The sequence below is a fragment of the Macaca nemestrina genome, unplaced genomic scaffold (assembly GCF_043159975.1).
Source record: "Macaca nemestrina isolate mMacNem1 unplaced genomic scaffold, mMacNem.hap1 Scaffold_122, whole genome shotgun sequence".
In the NCBI taxonomy this organism is placed as follows: Eukaryota; Metazoa; Chordata; class Mammalia; order Primates; family Cercopithecidae; genus Macaca; species Macaca nemestrina.
In genome coordinates, this window is record NW_027257605.1 from 138,564 (window position 1) to 161,466 (window position 22,903).

General features: G+C 47.3%; 1 protein-coding gene across 41 annotated transcripts in view; it reads left to right on the forward strand.

The window, feature by feature from the left end:
- Positions 1–22,903, forward strand: part of LOC139361271 (disco-interacting protein 2 homolog C-like) — a 170,529-nt gene that overhangs the window by 130,429 nt on the left and 17,197 nt on the right. For 34 of the 41 annotated variants that reach the window (XM_071089845.1, XM_071089846.1, XM_071089844.1 and 31 more), the window contains one exon: positions 869–1,003. In XM_071089845.1, the coding sequence (XP_070945946.1) occupies positions 869–1,003 (135 nt within the window). Of the gene's footprint in view, positions 1–868; positions 1,004–4,888; positions 20,038–22,903 lie in introns of those variants that run through there. The other 7 variants (XM_071089871.1, XM_071089875.1, XM_071089876.1 and 4 more) reach the window with 7 other exon arrangements.

Consider the following 22,903-nt stretch of genomic DNA (forward strand, 5'->3'; position numbering starts at 1 on the left):
TTTATCCAAACTATGAGGGGCTCCTAACTCATGTACGTCAGGGCTCAGTGTGACCCAAATGTAACTCTCGGCTGATCGCGTTCCGGTAATTTCTAATTGGGCACAAAGATAATCCTCCTAGACTATCTGGAAATTTTCTATAAGTTTGGGAGTTTTTTGGAAAAGCTGTGACAAAATAATGAAACTTGAAGAGCAGAAATATTTTGTGTGGCAAAAGAAGAGAAGTAAAAAGTCAGATGTGCATTTGACCTTCTGAGATAATCAGAAGCCTGTGAATGAGAACTTAGCATCTGTGATCATGTGTGCGTGAGTGTTCTAAGGAGTCCAGGCACAACATAGTCACACTGGCCAACCCCCCCGCCCCGATCCTACATGGTCATAGCCATTACTGTTCCCATTTGATGAAGAAACTGAGGCACGGAGAGCTTTAGGGACATCCCCAAATCCCCAGAAGTTTTCAGAGCTGGGTTTCCATTTCCAGGCCCTGGGCTCCAAAGCGCGAGTAAAGCCCTGGGCTGTGTGGACGGTGGCCGACAGGAAACGGGACCCTTCCATGAACACACACACGCTTCCTGGCGCCCTGCCATTGCCGGTCTAACGTTATTCTAGTTAAAATGCCGCTGACGTGGCTCCTGTTAGGAAATTGAGGTTTCACCGAACTCTACTCCATTTTCGGCAACATGAGTTATGCTGGGGTCCCCCTTTGTGCCAGATGTTTGTGGCAGACGTGGCTGAGATCGGCTTTGGCTTCTCACGGCACCCCCAGGGTGAGCGTCTGCGCTCCCGTCTCTTCCTGAGCTATGGCTTGCTCAACCTGCAGAGCAAACGCCACAACCACCAGAAACACTCACGATGTGCTTCTTTACAGATAATCATTCTGCACCTCCTGACGTAACCACGTACACCTCAGAGCACTCCATACAGATGGAGCGACCACAGGGTTCCACGGGGTCCCGGACAGCGCCCAAGTACTGCAACGCCGAGCTCATGGAGACCGGGGATGGTATGTCCCAAAGCAGAGATGCGTTTTTTTCTGGGAAACGGTTTGTGCTGATGTCCCGTTCTGTGCCCGTGACTGGGTGTGTTTCTTCCTGGGGTGCAATCTGCTGCCATTTTATCTGCTGAATAACGAACAGTGGTTCAGCAACTGAGAAATTCTTGTTCAGGTGTTAAGACCGTGAACAGTCACTTAGAAGGGCAAGATGAAGTTAAATGTACAACAGAATTACTGTTAGATGGGCCGATATGTTGCTTTAGACTTCGGAGGAAAGAGGGTCTTTTTATCCATGTTGGACAGAGATGTCAGCGACTTGGTAACAGGCTGCGGCCCAGGGCTGCTTCTTCCTTCCTGTGGCCTGGTCTTGGTATGTTCTGATTACAGCGGCGGTTTGTATCACCTAGCCGCTGTTCTATTTAAGTCTTAGTCCTTCCCCGGGGTCATAAAAGTCAGTGTAGAACCTAGCAGTGAATGAAATACAATGCCCCCGTGTGAAGCCTCATCGAGCAGCCTTGGAATGGCGTAATCTTGTAGTGCACGGGACTCGCAGGCGGACAAGGCGGCCTATCCGAGCCCCAACAGGTAGACACGGAGGACTATCGGAGCCGCAACAGGCACAGTGGACAGGCACAGTGGCCAGGGAGGACAGCGCGGTTTTGTGGATCCACAGGACACTGTGGCGTCCAAGCACGTGCTCCCAGAGGAGAGGACCCTGTGGGAGCTGATGCTGGGAGCTGGCTGAGATTCCAGCGAATAAGACTCCCTGTGACATGCACAGCTGCCATCTGCGCTGCAGCTCCTGATGCCAAGATGGTCGTGCGATAAATGCACAAAGCGCATCTCCAGCAAAAAGCCGCCGAGTGTCCACATCCAGGATATCCACCACGGTGGCTTTTTGGTGTTAATACGATGAATGTGAGCAGCAGGTGGTCTGCGTCGAGTGTGACTGTGCCACTGCAGTTTTGTTCTCATGTCTTGATGAGCATTGAACGGTTCCTGACGAGGGTAGATAAGGATGCTGTGACCTGAGACTCTGCAGTATTGTAGCTTGAGGAACCAAGGAGTTTTTCTGTCTTGCAAAGCCGTCAGGGAGGATGTTCCAGGCTGGTGACTGCTCCATGAGGTATTCAGAGATCCAGGTTCCTTTCAGACCGCTGCTCTGTGTTCCCACGGACACGGCTGTCCTTGCTGTGGTTGGGACTGGGTGATTGCCACGCTGGCAGGGGTAGGCTTAAGGTGAGAGTGGCTAGGATTTACCTAATCTACATAATGACAGGGAGCCTGGGAGTAAAGTGTAGCCATGGCCTGGAGGATGGATGATGGATGTTGGTGAACGACTGGCTGCACTCACCTCAGCTGGCCGAGGGATGGGAAGGACGACTGATGATGCCGTTCAATGGTACCTGGTTCTTTCAGATTTGACTTCCTTATGGATTTTCTGCTGTAAAGAGGAGAGAGCCTGTGGTTCTAGGCCAAGCATCTCACTCATCTCATAACATCTTGTATCCCTTAGCCAACATTTTTGTCAAGTTTCAGAAGGCCTATCAAACTGGCAAGCATTTCTCAGTTTGGTTTAACCATTGGATTTTATATCTGTGTCTGCATCTCTATTTTACATCTATGTGGTTATTTGACACTCTGTAGTACATTTGTAATAGGTTCTATTTGGTGGAAGTTACTCTCAACAAACCCTTGCTGCTACTTGAATTTTCAAGGTTGCAAGTAGAAAGGAGAGAATAAAAACCACATCTTCTCTAATTTTAAAATTTGTTGTTCCTCAAATCACACCAGAAGTACAAATATTACAAATTATAAAAGCAGTCAGAATCAAGGTTAAGAGATTTCTGGGTGATTCTGGCTAATCAGCAGTATTTGCTGAGGTGTGTGCAGCAGAGCAACATGCCAAGAAGCCCGGGACGGGGAAGAGTTGGGAGGCCAGGCTGTGACTTCAGAGGTGCTGTTGCCTCAGGAAGAGGAGCTAGATGCAGAGAGGATAAATGACCACAGGTGTGACCACCGCCGTCCTTGCCGCGGTACGGGGGCCTTTGTATGGGGCCCTTTGTGAGCTGAGTTATGAACCAGATGAAGGCTGTGCAGGCGTGTGAGAATCCAGGCCAGACTCGACGGGTGGAGGCTTGGCAGAGGTGAGGGGCCAGACAGCCTCGCTAAATGTGCAGTGGCTCACTGCAGACAGTGCCCATCAGTCGCCGGACAGACCGGCTTGAACTTCAGCCCCCATGGCAGCTGCCTTTACCTGTCTGCCTCCACCTTCTGAGGCCTAGAGGCGTCGCAAATGTGTGGTTTTTAAACAGATTTGGATGAGTTGTTTTCTGCACAACACACTTTGACAGACGGAGGCTGGTTCTCCACAGTGGCCCCAGGGACTTGGCAGGGACTGGTGGGACAGAGCCTCAGAGCACAGCACCAGCTCCCTGGGAGAAGACGGTGCCCGTGGGACGGAAGAAAGAAGAGGCACACAGTGCTGAGGCGTGAACTCTAGTTTGCTCTTAGACATGACACACATGCCTTCTGGAAGTTTGCATGAAGCACTGCTAAAGCCACCAGTGCGGATAGGTCCTTAGATCAGGAGACCCAGAACACAGTTGTATTTGAAATCCTTCACATGCTGCAGTCTCTTCAAAGAGGACTACAAGTCATCTCTAATAACGTTGTAAAATTAATTTTTTATTAAATGCCATGGCTTTTTTTTTTTTTTTTTTTTGTGGGGTAGGGCCGGTGTGTGACAGTAAAACAACAGACGCAGTGACACAGCTGGTGGGTGTTGGCTCTGGGCCCCAGTTGGGCAGTTGTATGAAAAGAAACCGAAAAGTCTCTACAGTGGTATGAACCGAAACACCTGGATTATGTGTTTTCATGTATTTGACATAAATGTGCACATTTGTACGCTAAACGCACATTTTTCTATATGTAATAAAATTCACACCTTTAAATAGTTAACATATATTTTATTTTAGGACCTCCCCCACGATGTGAGGACTAATAGCCACCCCCTCTCCCCCCCGAATATTAAGAGCCACATCGCAGGGCGGTGAGGCACCCCTCGCGAGGTGGGGACTAATCGCCACCCCCTCTCCCCCTCTGGCTATTAGGAGTCACCTCGCAGGGGGGTGAGGCACCCCCACAAGGTGGGGACTAATAGCCACCCCTTCTCCTCCCGCTGGCTATTAGGGGCCATGGTGGACTCACAGCCTGTTTATGATATTGTGAGTAATATCATCTCTCTCTCTGGAAATTATGAACTCTTTCACAGATGGGTGTATACCCTCAGTGTGTACACCGTCAGAGGGTGTACACCCGTCTGTATTGGGAGTAATATCCTCTTCCTCCCTGAATGTTAAGAAGAATATCCCAGGACTGTTTGTACTCCCTGCATTATTGGGTGTCATATCTTCCTCTCCCACGTGGAAATTAGAAACAATATCACTGGGGGCATGTACACCTTCTGTAATATTTAAAGTAATATCATCCCCTTCCCTCCAGGATCATGGGAACAATATCCCTGGGGAGTGTACACTTTCTGCCATATATGTCATAATATCATCCCTCCCGCCTTGAAACATTATGAAGGACCATCTCACACGGGGTGTACAACCCTTGGTGCGATATTGGGAATGCAATTATTCTCTTTTCCCCTGGCATATTTGGAAAAATATCAGAGTGAGTGTACCCCTCCTGCCATATGAGGATTACTATCCTCTTCTTCCTTTCTGGATATTAGAAAGAATATCACACGTGGGTTTGCACTTTCTTCGATATCTGGAGTCATGTCATCCTCTCTTGTTTTGAATGGCAAGAACAGTGCCTTGGGGGGGATGTACACACCCTGTCATATTGGGAGTAATATTGCACTCTCCCCTCCTTGATAATTAGGAACAACATCCCATGCTCTCTGTCCCTGGATATTAAGAACAACATCACAGGTAGGTGTACACCCCCTGCGGTATTAGGAGTAATATGATTAATTATTAAACATCCATGATCGATATTAACAATTATCAATGATACTATTAATAGGATACTGTTATGGATAATTATTTTAAATATATGATTATGCATGCTTAAAATAATTGCTAATATTGTTATTTTATTACCAGCATCACTTAATATTGATTTAAGTAACAATTGCTGATATCATTATTTTATTAGTAGTGATATTACTACTGATTATTAATGCTAATCGTTAACATTTTTAACTATTTTACTATCTTTATTGTGATTATTAATGTCGATGATTACTCTTAATTTTTCTTATATTTATTAATATTAATAATTAATAGACTTGTTCCTGATATCCAGCGGGGAGGGGATGATATCACTCCCAATATCGAAGAAAGTGTACACCCCACTATGATGTTATTCCTAACAGCCAGGGGGTAGAGGATGACATTATTGAAACTATGGCAGTGGGTGTACCTCCCTTCGGTCGTCTTGTTCCTTATATCCTGGGTGGGAGAGGATGATACAACTCCCAATATCGAAGGGGGCGTAGACCTCCCCCGTGATATTGTCCCTAACATCCAAAGGTGGAGAGGATGATATTTCTTCTGATTTTACAGGGGGTGTACACCACCCCTATGATATGGTTCCTAATATCCAGGGGGCGAGAGGATGATATTAGTCTCCATATTGCAGGAGGTGTACACTCCCTAGTGATATTGTTCCTAGTATCCAGGGAGGGAGAGGACGATATCACTCCCAGTATCGCAGGGGGTGTACACCTCCTTGTGATATGGTTCCCTATATCCTGGGAGGGAGACGATGATACTAGTGGCAAAATCGCAGAGGGTGTACACACCCACTGTGATATTGTTCCAAATATCCAGAGGGAGAGAAAATGATATGACTCCCAATATCACAGGGGGTGTACATCCTCCTGTGATATTGTTTCTTATATTCAGGGGGAGAGGATGATATTACTCCCAATATCGCAGAGGTTGTACACACCTCCTGCGATATTGTTCCTAATATCCCGAAGGGGAGAGCATATTACTCTCAATATGGCAGTGGGTGGTACACCTCCATTGTAATATTGTTCTTAATATCCATGATGGGAGAGGATATGACTCCCAATATCGCAAGAAATGTACGGCCGCCTGTGATAGAGTTCCTAACATCTAGGTGGGGAGAGGATGATATTACTGCCCATATCGCAAGAGTTGTAAAACCCCTTCGATATTTTGCATACAGTCCTGAGGGGAGAGGATATTATTCCCGATAGCGGAGAAGGTATACACCCCCCTGTGACACTATGCTTAATATCCGCATTGGGAGACGATGACGTTACACCCAATATCACAGGGGATGTACACCCACCCTGGGATATTGTTCCTTATATTGAGAGGGGGAGAAGATGCTATTGCTCCCAGTGACGCAGGGGCTGTGGCTGTACACCCCTCCTGTGATATTGTTCTTAATATCCTAGGGAAGAGAGGATGGTACTACACCCAATATCTCATGGGCTGTACGGTGTCCGCTCAGAGATGTGTGGGGCTCTCTTACACAAGTAACTCCTTCTCTAACTTTAGCCACATGCTGGTCATCCAGGGGCCTCCTAAAATCCAGGAGTATAAAAACCAGTGGAATTTCTGAGAACCAAAGATGGCGCATGGCTCTGGTTGGGCTGCCACAGGCAGTTTTGTGAAAAGACAGAGATGTATTTCTCATAGTCCTGGAGTCTGGAGGTCCAAGGTCAAGGTGGGTTCAGGACTGGCTCCTCCTAAGGCATCTCTCCTTGACTGTCAGATGGCATCTTCTCTTGTGTCCTCGTGCGGTTGTCCCTCAATAGATGTCTGTGTCCTGATCTCTTCTTACAAGGGCATCAGTTCTAATGACTTCGTTACCTTCATCACCTCTTTAAAAGGCCTATCTCCACATACAGACACATTCTGAGGTCCTTGGTTAGGACTACAACCTGGGAATATTGGGGTATGCAATTAAACCTGAAGCAGATGGGGTCTTATAACCTGTGTCACCCAAGCTCATGCCAGAGCCCCATGAGGAAGCCCCAGGTCCCCCCTTTGATATGGTTTAGCTGTGTCCCCACCAAAATCCCGTCTTAAATTCTCATGTGTTGTGGGAGGATGGAAGTGATAATTTGACAGCAGAGAAGACAGTTGCTGCCAGGGAGGGGAGAGGGGACTCCAGACCTCCGAAGGTTGGAGGGTCCCAGGCCCTGGGCAGAGCAGGCAGCCCCACCCCTGTGACACCCCTGAGGATGGCTCAGGAGTCGGAAAAGGTGGAATCATATGTAGAGGCTGGTTGGGGAGATAGGAAGTTGTTGAATGAGTTTTTAAATGTTTCCATCAAAATTCTTACTGCACCCTTGGTGTTGGTGGGGACCAGTGGCTTCTCCATGTGCCTGGCTTCTTCCTGGCTCTGACTCTGGGAGCCTGGCCTGGCCTAGGGCTGCTGGTTGGATTCATTGCTGGCAGCAGGTAGAAGGTGGAGGAGGGAGAGGAGCTGTCCTCAGTCCTCTCTTACTCATGCCTGTCCACGTTAGCAGCCCCTCCCCAGGCATCACTTGCCCATAATCTGGGGAGTGCTATTCTCACTTCCCTTGGGCCCTGCCCACCGATCTCCAAAGAATCCCGTCAGTGACTCCTTTTAATCACCTCTTTGCCTGTGACAAAGTCTTCTGGGACCTCCTGACTGATACAAGGGGAAGCCTGGCTATCTGTGCAACTTGTAAAAGTGAAGTGAGTCATTCACACTGGCGTGTATCTACAAGTCACACAGCTTTGCAACTGGAGTGACTTTAAGCTCATCTAACCAAACCTTCCATGACAGATGAGGACACCCAGAATCATAGGATAGAAGTGACTTGCTCCCATCTGGGTCCGCCACGCTGAGACTCAAGCGCAGAGTCTAGCAAAGCACACTTCGTCCTCCCTTAGAAGGAAGATCCTACCCGCACGGCTTACCTCCAGCTACCCTAGGTCCCCCCACTCTCCCTTAGAGGGAAGTTCCTGCCAGCATGGCTCACCTCTACCTACTCTAGGTCTCCCCCACCCTCCCTTAGAAGGAAGGTCCTGCCAGTATGGCTCACCTCCACGTACCCTAGGTCTCCCCACCCTCCCTTAGAAGGAAGGTCCTGCCAGCATGGCTCACCTCCACCTACTCTGGGTTTCTCCCAACCTCCCTTAGAAGGAAGGTCTTAGAAGGCAGCACGGTTCACCCTCTCCTAACCTAGGTCTCCCCCACCCTCAGAGGGGAGTCTTTGGGTCAGTCACAAGACTACTCCGGACATCTGTAAGAACAAATGGTTTCCAGCACAGTCCTTTCCTGGGGTCTGCATTTTCCCTCTGGGATGCTTGGAAGTTGAAGGGGTCAGGCAATTCAAGTTCTCCCTGGTATCTCAGGGGCCACTGACACACAGGAAAATGTGCTGCTCTGCTCGCTGTTTGACTTTGATGGATGCAAATTTGTTCTAAATGAGCCTGACATTCATTAGCATGTAAACATATGTTACTGGTGGCGGCTCGCAGGGCCACATGCTGATGGATTTTATGGGCTGCCCCCGCCGGACATCACCAGGCTGCCTGGGTCTGTGCTGCTTCTGGCTGGGTCTGTGCTGCTTCTGGCTAAGGCTCCAGATGTTTTGGTGCACTGTGAAGTAGACATTTTCGCTACAGGGTTATGTTTTTTTCCAAAAAAGAAACACAGACAAATCTGTGAAAAGAACTTGAGTTTATGCGCCGATCTACTGGAAGGAGACTCTTAGAATGTCAGCTGCTCAGTGTCTGCTTTGACTCCCGGGCAGTTCTCTCTGTCCTGTGGCTCAGATTCTATGGGGCTGAATTATACATTTGATTCCAGTTCTGCTCAATATTTCCCCACAAGTAGTGCTGTGGATGCGACTGATGCCTTTAGAGATATCTGCAGCAGGAACAGTGCAGAGAATACAACACGCCATGCTAAAATATTTTGAGCTGAAAGCAATTAAGAAGCGCTCTGGCCTTCCCTCTAGTTTCTGAAAAGCACACAACATAATCATATTATACAAAGACAAAAGTGCCCTTTCTCCCCTCTCTGCCAGAAAGGACGCAGCTCAATCTCTGTAGACAACTTCAGACCCTTATTCAGGAAACAGCACCAGAGGAATTTACACAAAAATCTATCATTTATTGGCCTTCCCACAATTTGTTGCCCCCAATGACCCAAAGTCCTTTTACTTTGTCTTGGCACTTCTAGAAACATTTATTATCCTTGTTGAAGATGTTATATAAAAGAAAGGTCTGAGCTGTCTCTTTGAGATTCCCTCATTCCCTGTGTATCTCTCATGTATATATGAAATATACATGCTAATAAACCTCCGCTTGCTTTTTTGGGGGTTCATCTGTCTTTTGTTATAGGAACCCCAACCAATGAAGCTAAGATGGGTGGAAGAAAAGATTACATTTTTCTCCCCTGTAGTAGCATTATTCTAGCAATAGCATTATTATTATTTTTTTTTTGGTAGATTTCTGTTGAATACACACACACACACACACACACACACACAGAGCAATGTAAAAAGAAAGAAGTGTGGGGAGTTCTGATGAAATTTTAGGTCCCAGAGATACCTAAATATGTTGAGAAGTTGTCTTTAAACATTGATTTTTTTCCCACATTTATTCTCATATTTTTGATATTTTTTTCTTCTGAGATACCATTTCTAGATTGTTTTCTCTACATTTCCTTGCAAGTCCGAGAGAGTATGCTGGTTAGTAGTGTGTCCAATGCACTACCTCTGTCCTTGTCAGTAAAGAAATGTAGAAATTGAGAGGGATGTGAGAGTCACGCTACACAGAGATGGAAACACAGATAGGAGGTAAGTAAAAACACGTGAAAACCCAGCATTTCTGGAACTCTCACCTACTCCTGTGCCGATATTCATCCTTCAGCTCTGCCTCCGTTCTTCCTTTCTTTTCTCATGCTATGGGGTCTGCTTTGGAGACGTTATCTACTTTCATTCTTCCAAAGTCAAGCTTCTAGCTTTGGTTGGAACTGCAGACCCATTTACTCATTCAGCAAATACTTTCTAAGCACATGGATAGTCACTGAGAATACCGTGGTTCACCAACATGACCGTGGCCCCTGCTCTCACGAACCTGCAGCCTGATGGGGAGAATGGGCACTAATAAGACAATCACTCTAATGGGTTTCTGATGAAGAATTCAGGAAAGCACACCAAAGAAAGGGAAGCGGGGTTCTCTAAATTTATGCTGTAAAAGAATCTGGCGTATCTTGGGATGAGAGGTAGAAAACCGATGCATTCTGGAAGGTATGATCCCCTTGCAGTCTGGAGAGAAGTAGAGGTTGATTGTTGAGGGCGGTGGAGTGTAGGGACACCACGGTCTAAACAGAGATGGGGGTGCTGCAGAATGCCTCTTGCAGCAGGAAACAGGCACGTGCAAGGAAGTAAGCACGGGAGAAAGTGGCACAAGACAAGAATGAAGGCAGGCAGGCAGGGGCTGGGAGATGATGGTAGATGCTTTATTCTCTTAATAACAGCAACAGGATGCTGTTGAAAGCACTTGAGGGAGGTGGGGAAGTGGGTATGACATGTTTTGTGTTTGTAAAATTATCACATTGTCTTACCAAACTATACTCCCTATTTTTTAAATTTTACTTTAAGTTCTTGGATACATGTGCAGGTCTATTACATAGGTATACATGTGCCATGGTGGTTTGCTGCCCCTGTCAACCCATCATCTAGGTTTTAAGCCCTGCATGCATGAGGTATTTGTCCTAATGCTCTCCCTCCTCTTGCCTCCAACCCCCAACAGGCCCCCGTGTGTGTCGTTCCCCTCCCCGTGTCCATGTGATCTCATTGTTCAACTCCCACTTATGAGTGAGAGCATGTGGTGTTTGGTTTTCTGTTCCTCTTTTAGTTTAGTTTGCTGAGAATGATGGCTTCCAGCTTCATCCATGTCCCTGCAAAGGACAGGAACCCATTCTTTTTTATGGTTGCATAGTATTCCGTGGTATATACGTGCCACATTTTGTGTATCCAGTGTATCATTGATGGGCACGAGATATCCTCTTAACATGTGATCCAGCTATTGCACTGTTCAGTATTTATCCAAAGGAGTTGAAAACTTGTGTTCACAGAAAAACCTGCACACGGACATTTATAGAAGCTTTAATCATAATTGCTAATTTTATTGCAGCTTTATTCATAATTGCTCAAACTTGGAGGCAACGAAGAAACCAAAATGTTCTTCACTAGGTGAGTGGATAAATAACCTGTGATATATCCAAACAATGGCATATTCTTCAGCACTGAAAGGAAGTGAGCTGTCAAGCCATGAAAAGACACTTAGGAACTTTAAACATGCACGGCTACACAAAAGAGACCCATCAGAAAAGACTAAAGGACATTCAGAAAAAGGCCAGACTATGGAGTGAAACTATCCGTGGTTCCCAGGTGTTGGGAAGAGGGAGAGATGATGAGGTGGAACATGGAAATTTTTAGGATTTTAGTGCAACTGCTCTGTACGATGCTATCATGGTGGATACATGTCATGACACCTTTGTTCAAACCCATAGAACCAGCACCAAGACGGAGCCCTCATGTAAACTGTGGACTCTGGGTGACAATATGTCAACGTCGGTTCTTCAATTGTTACAAACGCTCCCTCTGGGCAGGAGAGTTTTTAGTGGGGGAGGCTGTGCACGTGGGGGAAGGGAAGGCATATAGAAGGACTCTCTGCACCTTTCCCTCAATTTTTCTGTGAAGGTGAAACTGCCTAAAAGATAGTGTATTTTTTAAAAATAAAGGAAAAAAAGGAAACAAAAAGTCCTCACGAAAATCAAATGAGAAAATGATCACACTGGGTGCTTCAGGTCAAAATGGAAGAACAGGGGCTGTATTTACCATCCCACCTGATGACTTTTTCCTCACTGCTTTTCAGCATTTTTTTGGAGTCTAGTCAGTGCAATAAGGCAAGTTAAAATATATAAAATGCACCCTTATTAGAAAAGATTTAAAACTATCTGGATCTGCAGGTGACGTGATCACCTGTGTGGAAAATCTCCTGAAATCACAAAAAGCCACTAAAACTAATAATAATAAATTACTTACTAATAAGTGAGTTTGGAAAGCTTGCAAGATACAAGCTAAACACATAAGCAATATCTCTTTATACACTGGCAAAGAAATAATTGGAAATGGAAATTTACAAAGCAATATTATAGCACATCAAAACATGAAATACCTCAGACTAAATCTGACAAAAGATGTGTAAGATCTATACACTGAAAAGCAGGCAGTGATGTTGAAATAAATTAAAGAACTAAATAAATGAAGTGATATATTGTGTCCATGGATCAGCAGGCTCAATATTGTTAAGATGTCAGTTCTGCGCTTGTGGATCAGAGGTTTAATGCAATTCCAATCAAAATCACAGCATGATTTTTATTTTTATTTTTATTTTTCAGTAGAAATGAACTAGCGGATTCCAAAATGTGTCTGGAAATTTAAAGAACCCAACAGAGCTAAGACAACTTGGAATAAAACGGTGGAGGACTTACCTGAACTACCAAGATAGTGTGGTATTGGTATAATAAGAGAAAACTGGGTTAATGAAACCTCCTAGAGGGTCTAGTAATAATCTCACAAACATGTTACATATACGTAGTAGATTTTTGAATAAAGGTTCAAAGACATCAAATTAGAGAAAGGACGATAATGATAGAAGGATTAAATACCGTAGGCCAAAAAGAGAAAAAAGAGCTCCTGTTAAATATCTTCACATTGTTGTCACTCATGCAATTCAATTCACATTTTGTGTGTCTAAAAGTTGAGCAGACTTCTTCATTCTCTTTCCCCAATTCACTCCACAGAGATGCTGATGTCTTTCAGTGGAACTTGGAAGTTTGCTCTTCTTCTTAAAATGACTCTCTTAGATACTGTTTATGCAAGAAGTTGTGGGACTGTAACTTACAAATACTGTTCTAAACCTTGGAATCACACGTTCCCCTTTTTCTCTACTTATCGTTTCTAGTAAGTTTCCCATTTCCTCTTTCTCCTTCATATTTACACTGCATTCCTTTTAGTTCAGGCTTTTGTTACCCCACTTGATCTCTTGATGTGGTCACCTGAATGCCCTTCGTGTCCCAGCCTCCTGGAATCCTTCCTTCATGACCCTGCAGAACTGCCCTCCAGACCCGCAGGTGTGACCCGGAATCAAGGATCTCAAAGCCGAGTGGGATCTGAGAGGCTATCTAGACCAATCCTCCATTACAGACGTAAACCTTTTGATGACTTCACTTCAGAGCCCAAAATATTTGCACTGCAGGCAGAATCACCTAAATCACTTAATGTGATGTTCAGTCTTCCCGTGGTATCTTCCTCTCTGCATCTCCCTACTTTCGGTCAGCCATTTCTCACTCATGACACCGAACCCTTCATTCACATCACATTATTGTTCTTCTCCACACACACACACACACACACTTGTTTTCTGCCTGGGTTTTTTGTTATATTATTCCCTCTGCTGGAACTACCATTTTCCAAGATCTGACTACAGAATTTTAACGTATTCCTCAGAATGACTCACATATCACATATTCGACCAAATGGCTGCAGATTCTGTCACCTCCTCTCTTGTCCTATGGCAACATGGAGACTCTTCTTCTCTTAGCCAATAGGATTTATCATGGTCCTTCTTTATCTTAACAATAGTTTAGCAGGACTGAGAACTGGGAAGTAGATTTTTCTCCCAGGGGTGAGCACTGTCTTAGTTTAGCAGATCTCCCTGGGTCTCCACTCTGGTTGTAGAAAAGCAGCCCATAGGGCATGGTGGGGAGGAGAAGAAGGGGAATTAAGCTGTGGTGCATGAAGATGGACAGTTGTGACCCGTACTCCGGGGTTGGGAGTTGAGGCCACTAGGAAGGAGAAGCTGTAAGGATGAAGACGAGGCATAAAAAGTGATGCAGGCCGGGTACGGTGACTCATGCCTGTAATCCCAACACTTTGGGAAGCCAACGTGGATGGATCACGAGGTCAAGAGTTCAAGACCCGTCTGACCAATATTGTGAAACCCTGTCTCTACCAAAAATACAAAAATTAGCTCGGTGTGGTGGCACATACCTGTAGTCCAGCTACGCGGGAGGCTGAGGCAGGAGAATCACTTGAACCCAGGAGATGGAGGTTGCAGTGAGCCAAGATCATGACACTGCACTCCAGCCTGAGTGACAGAGCGAGACTCCATCTCAGAGAAAAGAAGTGATGCATAGTAACAAGACTGCCCGAGGAGAAAAGGAAATCAGCAACCTTCTCCAGGGTGGGATAGCTGAAGACCCTTTAAGAACAAAGGTGTCTACTTTCCTTCTTAGGATGCTCTATCGTGATTTAATGAACCCCTCACAATCTACTGTATTCAGTATTTGGCATGAGTCAATTTAGGGGAATTCTAGAAAACATAGCTGGCTGTTATCAGGTTAATGTAGATTGGGAGGAAGGGAAAAACCCCAGGAGCCACGTAGGAAGGACAATATGTGAAAACAGAAGAAACTTGGAGTCAGTTCACCCTTCAAACAAAATCCAGTTTCCAGAAGACATTGTGAGGGCTGCTGGGTCTTCCTCACCTGCAGATGGGGGATTCCAGATACTTATACTTGAATCTCACAGGATGGGGTGATCACCACCTGCTCTCAAATGGGATGAGTTACAATATCTTCTATCGGGAGGCAGTAAATAAGAGGTTAGGTACACGTCTGTAGTCATCACAATTCTGTCAAGATTGCTATTTTTACTTCCATGTCATAGATGGAGAGCATGATGCTTGTGGAAATGATTTGCTCAGGGTCTCACCATCAAAAGTGGCAGAGGAAAGATTCCAACATGTTTTAAAAGCTGCAAACTGAGCCGACTCCCATCCATGCTGTCATACCGACTGAGATTTCAATCCTCCTGAAGGCAGGAAACTTATTCCATTTGCTTTTATACTCTCCATAACACTAATGAGCAAGTTTTGCTCAAAGTAACACGGAATATTTTGCTGACTCAAGGGGTAAGAGAAGAGACTTAAATGACACCATCACAAGTCAACATTCAAGGAACAGAGACATTTAGCATTAGCTGTCTCAGTCAAATCAACAAACATGCACATTTATCCTTTACATGGGAGTAAGACAGCAAACACAATTGAAAAAATGAGCCAAGTGTAAAAAAAATGTGTCACAAAGGGATGGATTTAGACAGGAGAGCAGTGAAGTAGGTTATAAAATGGTCAGCATAATCCATTTTAATGAATTATTAGCTGAAACATGCAAAGCATTTAGGATTTCTGGGAGAAGTGTACAAACACACCAAATGTTTGTCCGACATTTTCTTCACTGCTTCTGTCTTTCCACAGGGCTAGAGATGATGTTGACCAACGGCCTTGGGAGGAGAGGTTGCAGCTGAGCCCACACCCTCTCAAACTCCTTCAGACTGTTTCTGTTTTTGTAGACTACTTTACCATTAACAACAAATCCTAAGATTTAATCAGTACAGCAGTCATTGGCCAGAGTTCAAATTTCTGATTTGAAGGAATCTGCACTCTGCCTGCCAGGATCGACTATTAATGGCTTCGTCCAGAGAGGAGCTATGTCTTTGCTCACTACAGAACAGTATTGAGGCTTCGAAAGGGGTATTTTGCTGGTCACCTCCTGGTCATCCTTCTGCTCACCAAGAGCAGATACTGTTCTCAGCCCCTTACATTTACAAGGTCGTTTAATTCTCACATAGCCCTTTCAGATAGATGCGACTATTACCCCCCTTTTACAGAGGAGGAAACCGAGAGGCAGAGGACATAGGTGAATTGTCCCAGATCACAGAGCTGGCTATGGAGCTGGGACTTGCACCCGGCCAGCCTGGCTCCAGAGTTCACTGCCCTCCTCCTGTACAGCACGTGTGACCTGCAGTAATCACCGCCCAAACAGGCAGGCACTGCGGATAGCCAAGCACACCTCTTCCGACTTCAGCACGGAGGAAGGTTCGTTTTCATTCTGGTGTTCAGCTCAGTTAGGACTGTTTTTATCACAAGGACGCACAACCCAGAAAGCTCAGTCACGTGCCGTTGCCTTCTACGGTCATGGTTTTCTACTTTTTGGCCCCATTTTCCTGAGGACTTGGCCTGCTGGGACGTGAATGATGCGTTACTACTGTAGAGACAGAGGTTCAGGTCTAGTGGCACAAACAGCGACAGACCCCATGAAAATGCGGGCGCGGCCCCTCCATCCCAACAGCCTGGATGGCTGCTCCATTCTGCTCCCATCACACACGTCCCCACCCAGCCACGCCCCTTCTCCTTTTCCCTACTGGATTCATCAAATCAAACCTCACTGTCCTTGGCAAATGTACAATTAATTTACTTACTGCCCAGAACAAAAGCGCACTTCCAGTTAACATGACACCCCTGCTGTAATAGAACAGCCTTAATTCAGACATGATGCAGGAGGGCCGTCCTGGAATCGGCAGCTGTTTTCTGGGGAAAGCCTCTGTCCCACCTGAGTCCCACCTGAGCCCGACACTTGTGCCACACTATCCCCATGGTGTCTGAAAGCTCCATGAAGACAGGGTCACTCTGACCCCTTCACACCCACAACGCCAAAGAGGAGCAGGTGTTCAGGAAAAGTCTCCTGCTAGTGCTGAAGACAGGAATACTTCCTCGTGGTGCCCAGAATGTCAGGAGAAAACAAAGCACCATGTGGACACCTTCCAGGTGAATTTTGGAACGACTGTACCGCATGCCAGTCATCCTTTTACAGAACAAAACCAATACCGGAAAACATGTGTCGCCCGCAGAGAGATGGTCCGTTTGACGGCTTACAAACACACCTACGTTACACTGAATTTGCCTCAAGCCACCGTCTCTGTGCTAATGTAAAAAGTCTCCATAATTAACTACTAGCCTTTTTCATCTGGTGCTTTTTAACAAGCAAGACAGTCCTGTAACACTCAGGCATTGTTGAAAACGTCAAATGGAAGCCTAGAAACCTCTTCCGTGCAGCTTCACTGCAAAGTATTTTGACGTGAGCCAAATCGTGCTATTCCTACATCTCCACAGGAAACTCAAGGCTTCATCAAGGAAATGCAGCATGATTTCTGCTAGGCACAGAAATTGTTGGGGGGGGGGGGCATGAGGTTGAGGGAACATTACATAGAAACCAACCCCGATAATCACCTGCATGAGAGCCACACTGGCCGGCAAGCCCCGGTCGGCTCAGTCTCCGCACAATCACAGGCGTGAGTCCTGGAGGGCAGACACCTGGCACTGCTGACCACCCCAAGGTCGTGGCCTCTGCCCCTTCTCTGCTGCCCATCAGTTCCAAGCTTCTGGCAACACCGCCTGCTGCCCCCACTGCCTCATCGACTCTTCGTGAAAAGCAAATGTTGCCAGGATAGCTTATGAGTACATTTGCCAGGAAAGCAGCTCCGATTGACGCTGAAACCCCCTTCTCACACCCCTGGCAGCTCCCTTGCCCCCGATGTGCACATGCTTGCAGCTCTGACCTTGCTCAGTGTCCACACAGGCTCTGTCCCCTGGAGAGCCAAAGGCAGACTCAATGTTGAGTCAGAAATACACAAAGAGGGTGACGATTGCGAACTGCCTGCCCCCCAAAACACAGGTTGAAATCCTCACCCTCAATGTGATGCTGTCAGGAGGTCTTTGGGAGGTGATGAGTTCCTCAGGCTGGAGACCCTTAAATGGGATTTGTGCCTCACAAAGGGGTCCAGCAAATCCCTCACCCTCCCATTGTATCAGGGCCAGAGAGAAGGTATGTGCCAACCAGGAAGGAGCCCACACCAGAACCCACCCAATAGCACCCTGATCCTGCCTTCCAGCCTCTAGAACTGTGAGAAACAAATTCCTGTTGTTCATAAGCCACTCAGTCAATGGTGTTTCGTTACAGCAGCCTGAGCTGCCTGAGATGACGATGCTCACCGTCCTAAAGAAAAGGCTACTCCCCTCTCCCAGAAAGAGGGGTTTAATTAAAATCCCTGTCTCTCCTCGCGGCCACCACAGATCTCACTTCCCCACCCCAAAAGCCAGCAGTTGCTAGGATTAAAGGAAAATGAGGATTGTTTTAGACCAGCCCCTCCATATCGGTCTGAAGCCTGTAACTTTGCCCACTTCCACGGTGGCCGTGTCACTGCATTGCCCATGTCAGCTCTGTGTCTGCACCGGGTCCCAGGCTCTGCACAGACTCCTCTAGCTGGCCATCCAGCACAGCCATTTCCCCTTCTGCATTGCAGGCTGTCCTTTGATATCGAACTCCCACCTTTCTGCAACCCAAGGCCTTCCGATCCAGACATTCGGGGTAAGCTCAGCCATGTACTGGAGTCGTTGACTCAGGTAACCCAGGCCCAAGACGTTGGCACCAACCGTCTACTGGCTGTGGGATCTGCATAGCTACTAGCTGCCCCAGCCACACCAGGGCCCGGGAGGGGAGGCAGAGGAACCTGTGAAGCTGCCAACAGCCATATGGGAACAGGGGCCCCTGGAAGGAGGAGGATGCTATGGCAGGAAATTCAGAGACAGAAACAAAGAGCCGCAGGGCTGGACAGGTCATGGCCAAAGCCTACACTGCTGAATTTTCCAGGTTTCTGAACTCAATCGCTGACCCACACAGCACATGTTTCCTGAGTGCTGACCCCACGTGGCATTGGATACGGCAATAAAGCAGGACTCCCACCTCCCCCTTCCCCAACACATACACAGGGCCTCCGTCCTGGCGGGAAATCAGGCCTGGGCGCCCAGCTGGCACAGCGAGCCTGGGAAGGGGGCCGTTTCAGACGGACAGTGGGTGCAGCCTTGCCAAAGCCCAGCAGTCACCTGCACTGCCACAGCCAGGCTGAGTCCAGATCAGCCGCACAGAAACCTGACCCGCTCAAGGGCACGGCTAAGCTCATCAGGGACAGACACCGTCTCCTGCTCATCTCCAACACTTTCTCTGCATGTCTAGTTACACACGGACAACGCAGTCTCAGAAGCACATCAGGCCTCCCCCTGCTCCTCTCTGTGGTACCACTGATGGGGAGGGGCCGGTATGGCCGCGAGGTCGCATACCCACAGCCATACCACGCAGGCCTTCGACGATTATTTCTGCCAAAGAACCCTGCTGCGGCTTGGAGCACACCATGGTGGGCGGGAAGCTCCACCCGGAGAAACAGCCATGCTTCTCCCCAGAGCCAACGGAGGGCACCCCCGACCCTGCATTCAGCAGATTGCTTACATTCTGGAAAACATCTGGGTTAATGGGGAACAGTAAAATGAAAAGGTCACACTAGAAAGGTTAGAAGGCTGTGTGAAGTCTCAGGAGGTCCAAAGGTTTCTGAACCAAGACTGCTGCGGTCAACGAGCTTACAGGAAAAGTTTCCACACGGGCCTTCAACAAGCAACACTCAGCAGGGAGGAGCCACGTTCTGCGCAGAACCTCAGAACCAGAACATCGGACACCACAAAGTCACATCAGAGCCAACAGCAACTGAAATACAGCGCTCTCCTAAGATGTGTGCGTCACCTGCAGAAAGTCACCACACATTAAGATGGGGGAAGAAAAGGATAAGGTTAGAAACAAATTTGAAGTAATTTCTGCATACGTAAAATTTCTACTTCCACTGGTTTTCTTTCTGGGAGTAACAACTTTTACATGAGATGCACATCCCCGTTGGAAGGAGTTTGGGTTTTCTGTGGGCAGAGTCAAGGGCTCTCCAAGAAATGTGAACTTTTTCTCACTCACTGAGCCGCGTGCCCTGAGGCCGTCCTGGCCTGCCTGAGCACCTCCCTGCTCTGCCTCCAGCCAGCTCCTTCCAGCACTCACCCCGCTGCTCCCAGAGCCTGCACTGGCCCAGGATCTCCTCTTCTGCTGCTGTCAATGTTCCACTTTAGGGCAAATAAGTTGGAAACTAGAAAGTTATAAAACCCCTTGACTTTTTAAAAATTTGTCTTCTCAGAAAACAATACTAATTCTACTTCCATGGTTTAATATGTTGCCCCCATCTGCATGTTCATGGATATGTGTTTTTATATATTTTTTTTAAATCAGTACTTCTAAAAGTATGCACTGTTGCTACATTCAGTTCAATTACATTTGATGTAAGAAGTTTTAATTTCAGTGAATTCAGGCACTCAAAATTTAAGCCCTCTGACATCTATTAATCAAATGGGAAAATGACAGGTAGATATTACAAAAATCAAGAGAAGTGTTTAATGTAAATCCTGCACTTTCAAATACTTCCACAAATGTAATGTATACATTAGTACATAACCTTGAGCATTTTCACAACTCTTTGCACTCAAATTCCATTCTTAACTTTTATAGATAAATCGACATCCATATGTGATTTTAAGCAGCTCAAACATCAGCTCTTAAAAACAACCAGAAATGCTGCGGGCAAATCCCACCGAGCAGCAAATAACGGAACTGCACCCAACAACCCAGGTACCTCCCCTGAGGCATCTGGAACTTGAGCATTACAAGCAGCCTTTGGTTTCTGAGGCACCCGAGAGTGGGGACTCCCAACTCCCCAAGTCTAAGAAGGCCTCAGCGATAAGGAAAACTGGTCAAAAAGTCATCCCTGCCGGCTCCCTGCCACGGGCTCCTCCCTGCCCGCCCTCAGCCACGTGCTTACAAGGTCTCACTTCCTCTCTGTCCCGCAAAGCCTGACTCCTGATTCCAGCCCTGCCGCTTACTGAGATGTGGCCATGGACGTCAACTGCACCTGTAAGGGGAGAAGCCGGTCAGGATACAGGATCCTGGCCATCCTGGCAGCGCTCAAGCTGATACTGTAACTTGGTAGTGAGTTACTTAATGCAAAGGTTTAACTTTGAAAAATTTAGATATGTGTATTCTAAAAGGGAAATTCTGAACGTAGAACACAGGCCACACCCTCACACTGATGTTGTCTGGCCAGCACTCTTTTGTTTGCCTTTTCAATAGACGTTTTTAAAAGCAGTTTTCCGTTCATAGCAAAATCAAGAGGAAAGTACAGAGAGTCCTCACATATCCTTTCCCAGCACAGGCACAGCCTCCATCATTCTCCTGCCCTCACCAGACCAGCATGTCTGTACGACCGACAGACCCGCATCAACACGGCACCACCACCCACAGTTCACAGCTCACACGAGGACTCGGCCTGCTGCTGCTCACTCTGTGGGTTTCACAGACGTGGAACGGCATGGATCCCCCATGAAAGCCCCACCTGGAGTTGCTGCCCCACCCTACACACCCCCTATGCTCCTCCCATTCATCTCTCCCCTCCCCAACCCCTGACAGCCGCTGATTGTTTGACTGTCTCCACAGCTTTGCCTTTTCCAGACTGTGCTGTAGTTGGACTCAGACAGCAGGCAGCCTTTCCAGATTGGAGTCTCACTTAGCAACATGCGTTTAAGATCCTTCTGTGTCTTTTCATGGCTTAGGGGTCCAGTTCTTTTTAGTGCTGAATAATATCCCAGTATCTGACATACCACAGTTTATCCATTCACCTACTGAAGGGCATCTTGGTTGCTTTCTAGTTTTGGCAATTATAAAGCTGCTGTCAACGTCTGTGTGCACATTTCCGCATGGAAGTAAACTTTCAGCTCCTCCGAGTAAACGTCCAGGACTGTGATTGCTCCTGTGGTCGGAGAGCTAAGTTCCACGGAAAACCGCCACGCTGCCTCCCACAGGAGCTGCCCCACTTCCCCCAGCGATGAGTGAGGGTCCTGATGCCCACACACCCACCAGCACGTGGTGGTGTCGGAGTTCAGGTTTTGGCCAGGCCGATGGGTGCACAGTGACGCCTCGCCCTATGACATAAGACGCGGGTCATGTTTCCACGTGTAGATTTGCCATCTGTGTATCTTCTTTGTTGGGATATCTGTCCAGGTCTTTCGTCCATTTTTAATCAGGTTGTTCATTTTCTTGTTGAGTTTTGAGAGTTCCTTGCACGGTTTGGATAACAGCCTTTATCAGATAAGTCTTTTACAGATGCGTTCTCCCCGTCTGTGGCCTCCCCTCTCATGTCCCTGAGACACTGTTTTTTATTTTAAAAAACACCTCAGACAGAAAATGGACCTTCCAGCCCACCACGTTCTCAGTTTGGCCGTGGTCACCACCCTCCCAGCCCTGGTTCCCACCTTTTCACGATCTGCTGGTCCTATGGGCATCAACCCATACCAAGTCCCTAACATATCTCCAATGATGGCAACGTCAAAGCCGGCAGTTTGCAGGTAGGAAGGAGCCGATGGAGGCCGGAGCAGAATGTGAAGGCCAGCGGATTCATCCCTCGGGGACCGGCAGGCCTCTCAGATATCCCCCGGGTCACCTCCCAAATGAAGTACCTGCTCTGGCCGTGGGCAGGAAGCAGGACCTGGCCCAGATCTCAGCATATTTGACCTGGCACGGCATTTACTGGTGAGCCTCCATAACCGGAAACTCTACTCTCTGGGGAGAATACATTTTCATTATCAAGGCTTTTAGGCTTTTAATTAAGAAACCAAAGAGCAGTGCCTGGAGTGAGGATGCAGGGACTCTGGGTGACCCACACGCTCGTTTCCACCTGGCACAAAGGACCCTGGAGTGAGGGTACAGTGCCTGCTCTGAGTCACCAGCACACTCATCATTTCTACATAAAGAACCCTGTGAGTCTGTCCCAGGACTTTTTAGCCTAGATCTAAAAATTCGCAGCTCAGGAAACCTTCATCATTTTAGGAACCTGAGGGGTGGGCCAGGGGGATCTCACAGATTGTGGTGCTGTCTATGGGGTCATCAAAGTGCAGCTGGGGCTTCCCGCAAGCACTTCAGGGAGGCCGTGCACTGGCCCGAGGCTGATTCCGCCTCCTATCCTCGGTTGTCATGCCCAGCCGTGAGGGGAGCCCCCCACTTCAGGAGCGGTCCCTGGCTCCAGGCCCTAACGTCCATGTCCAGGCC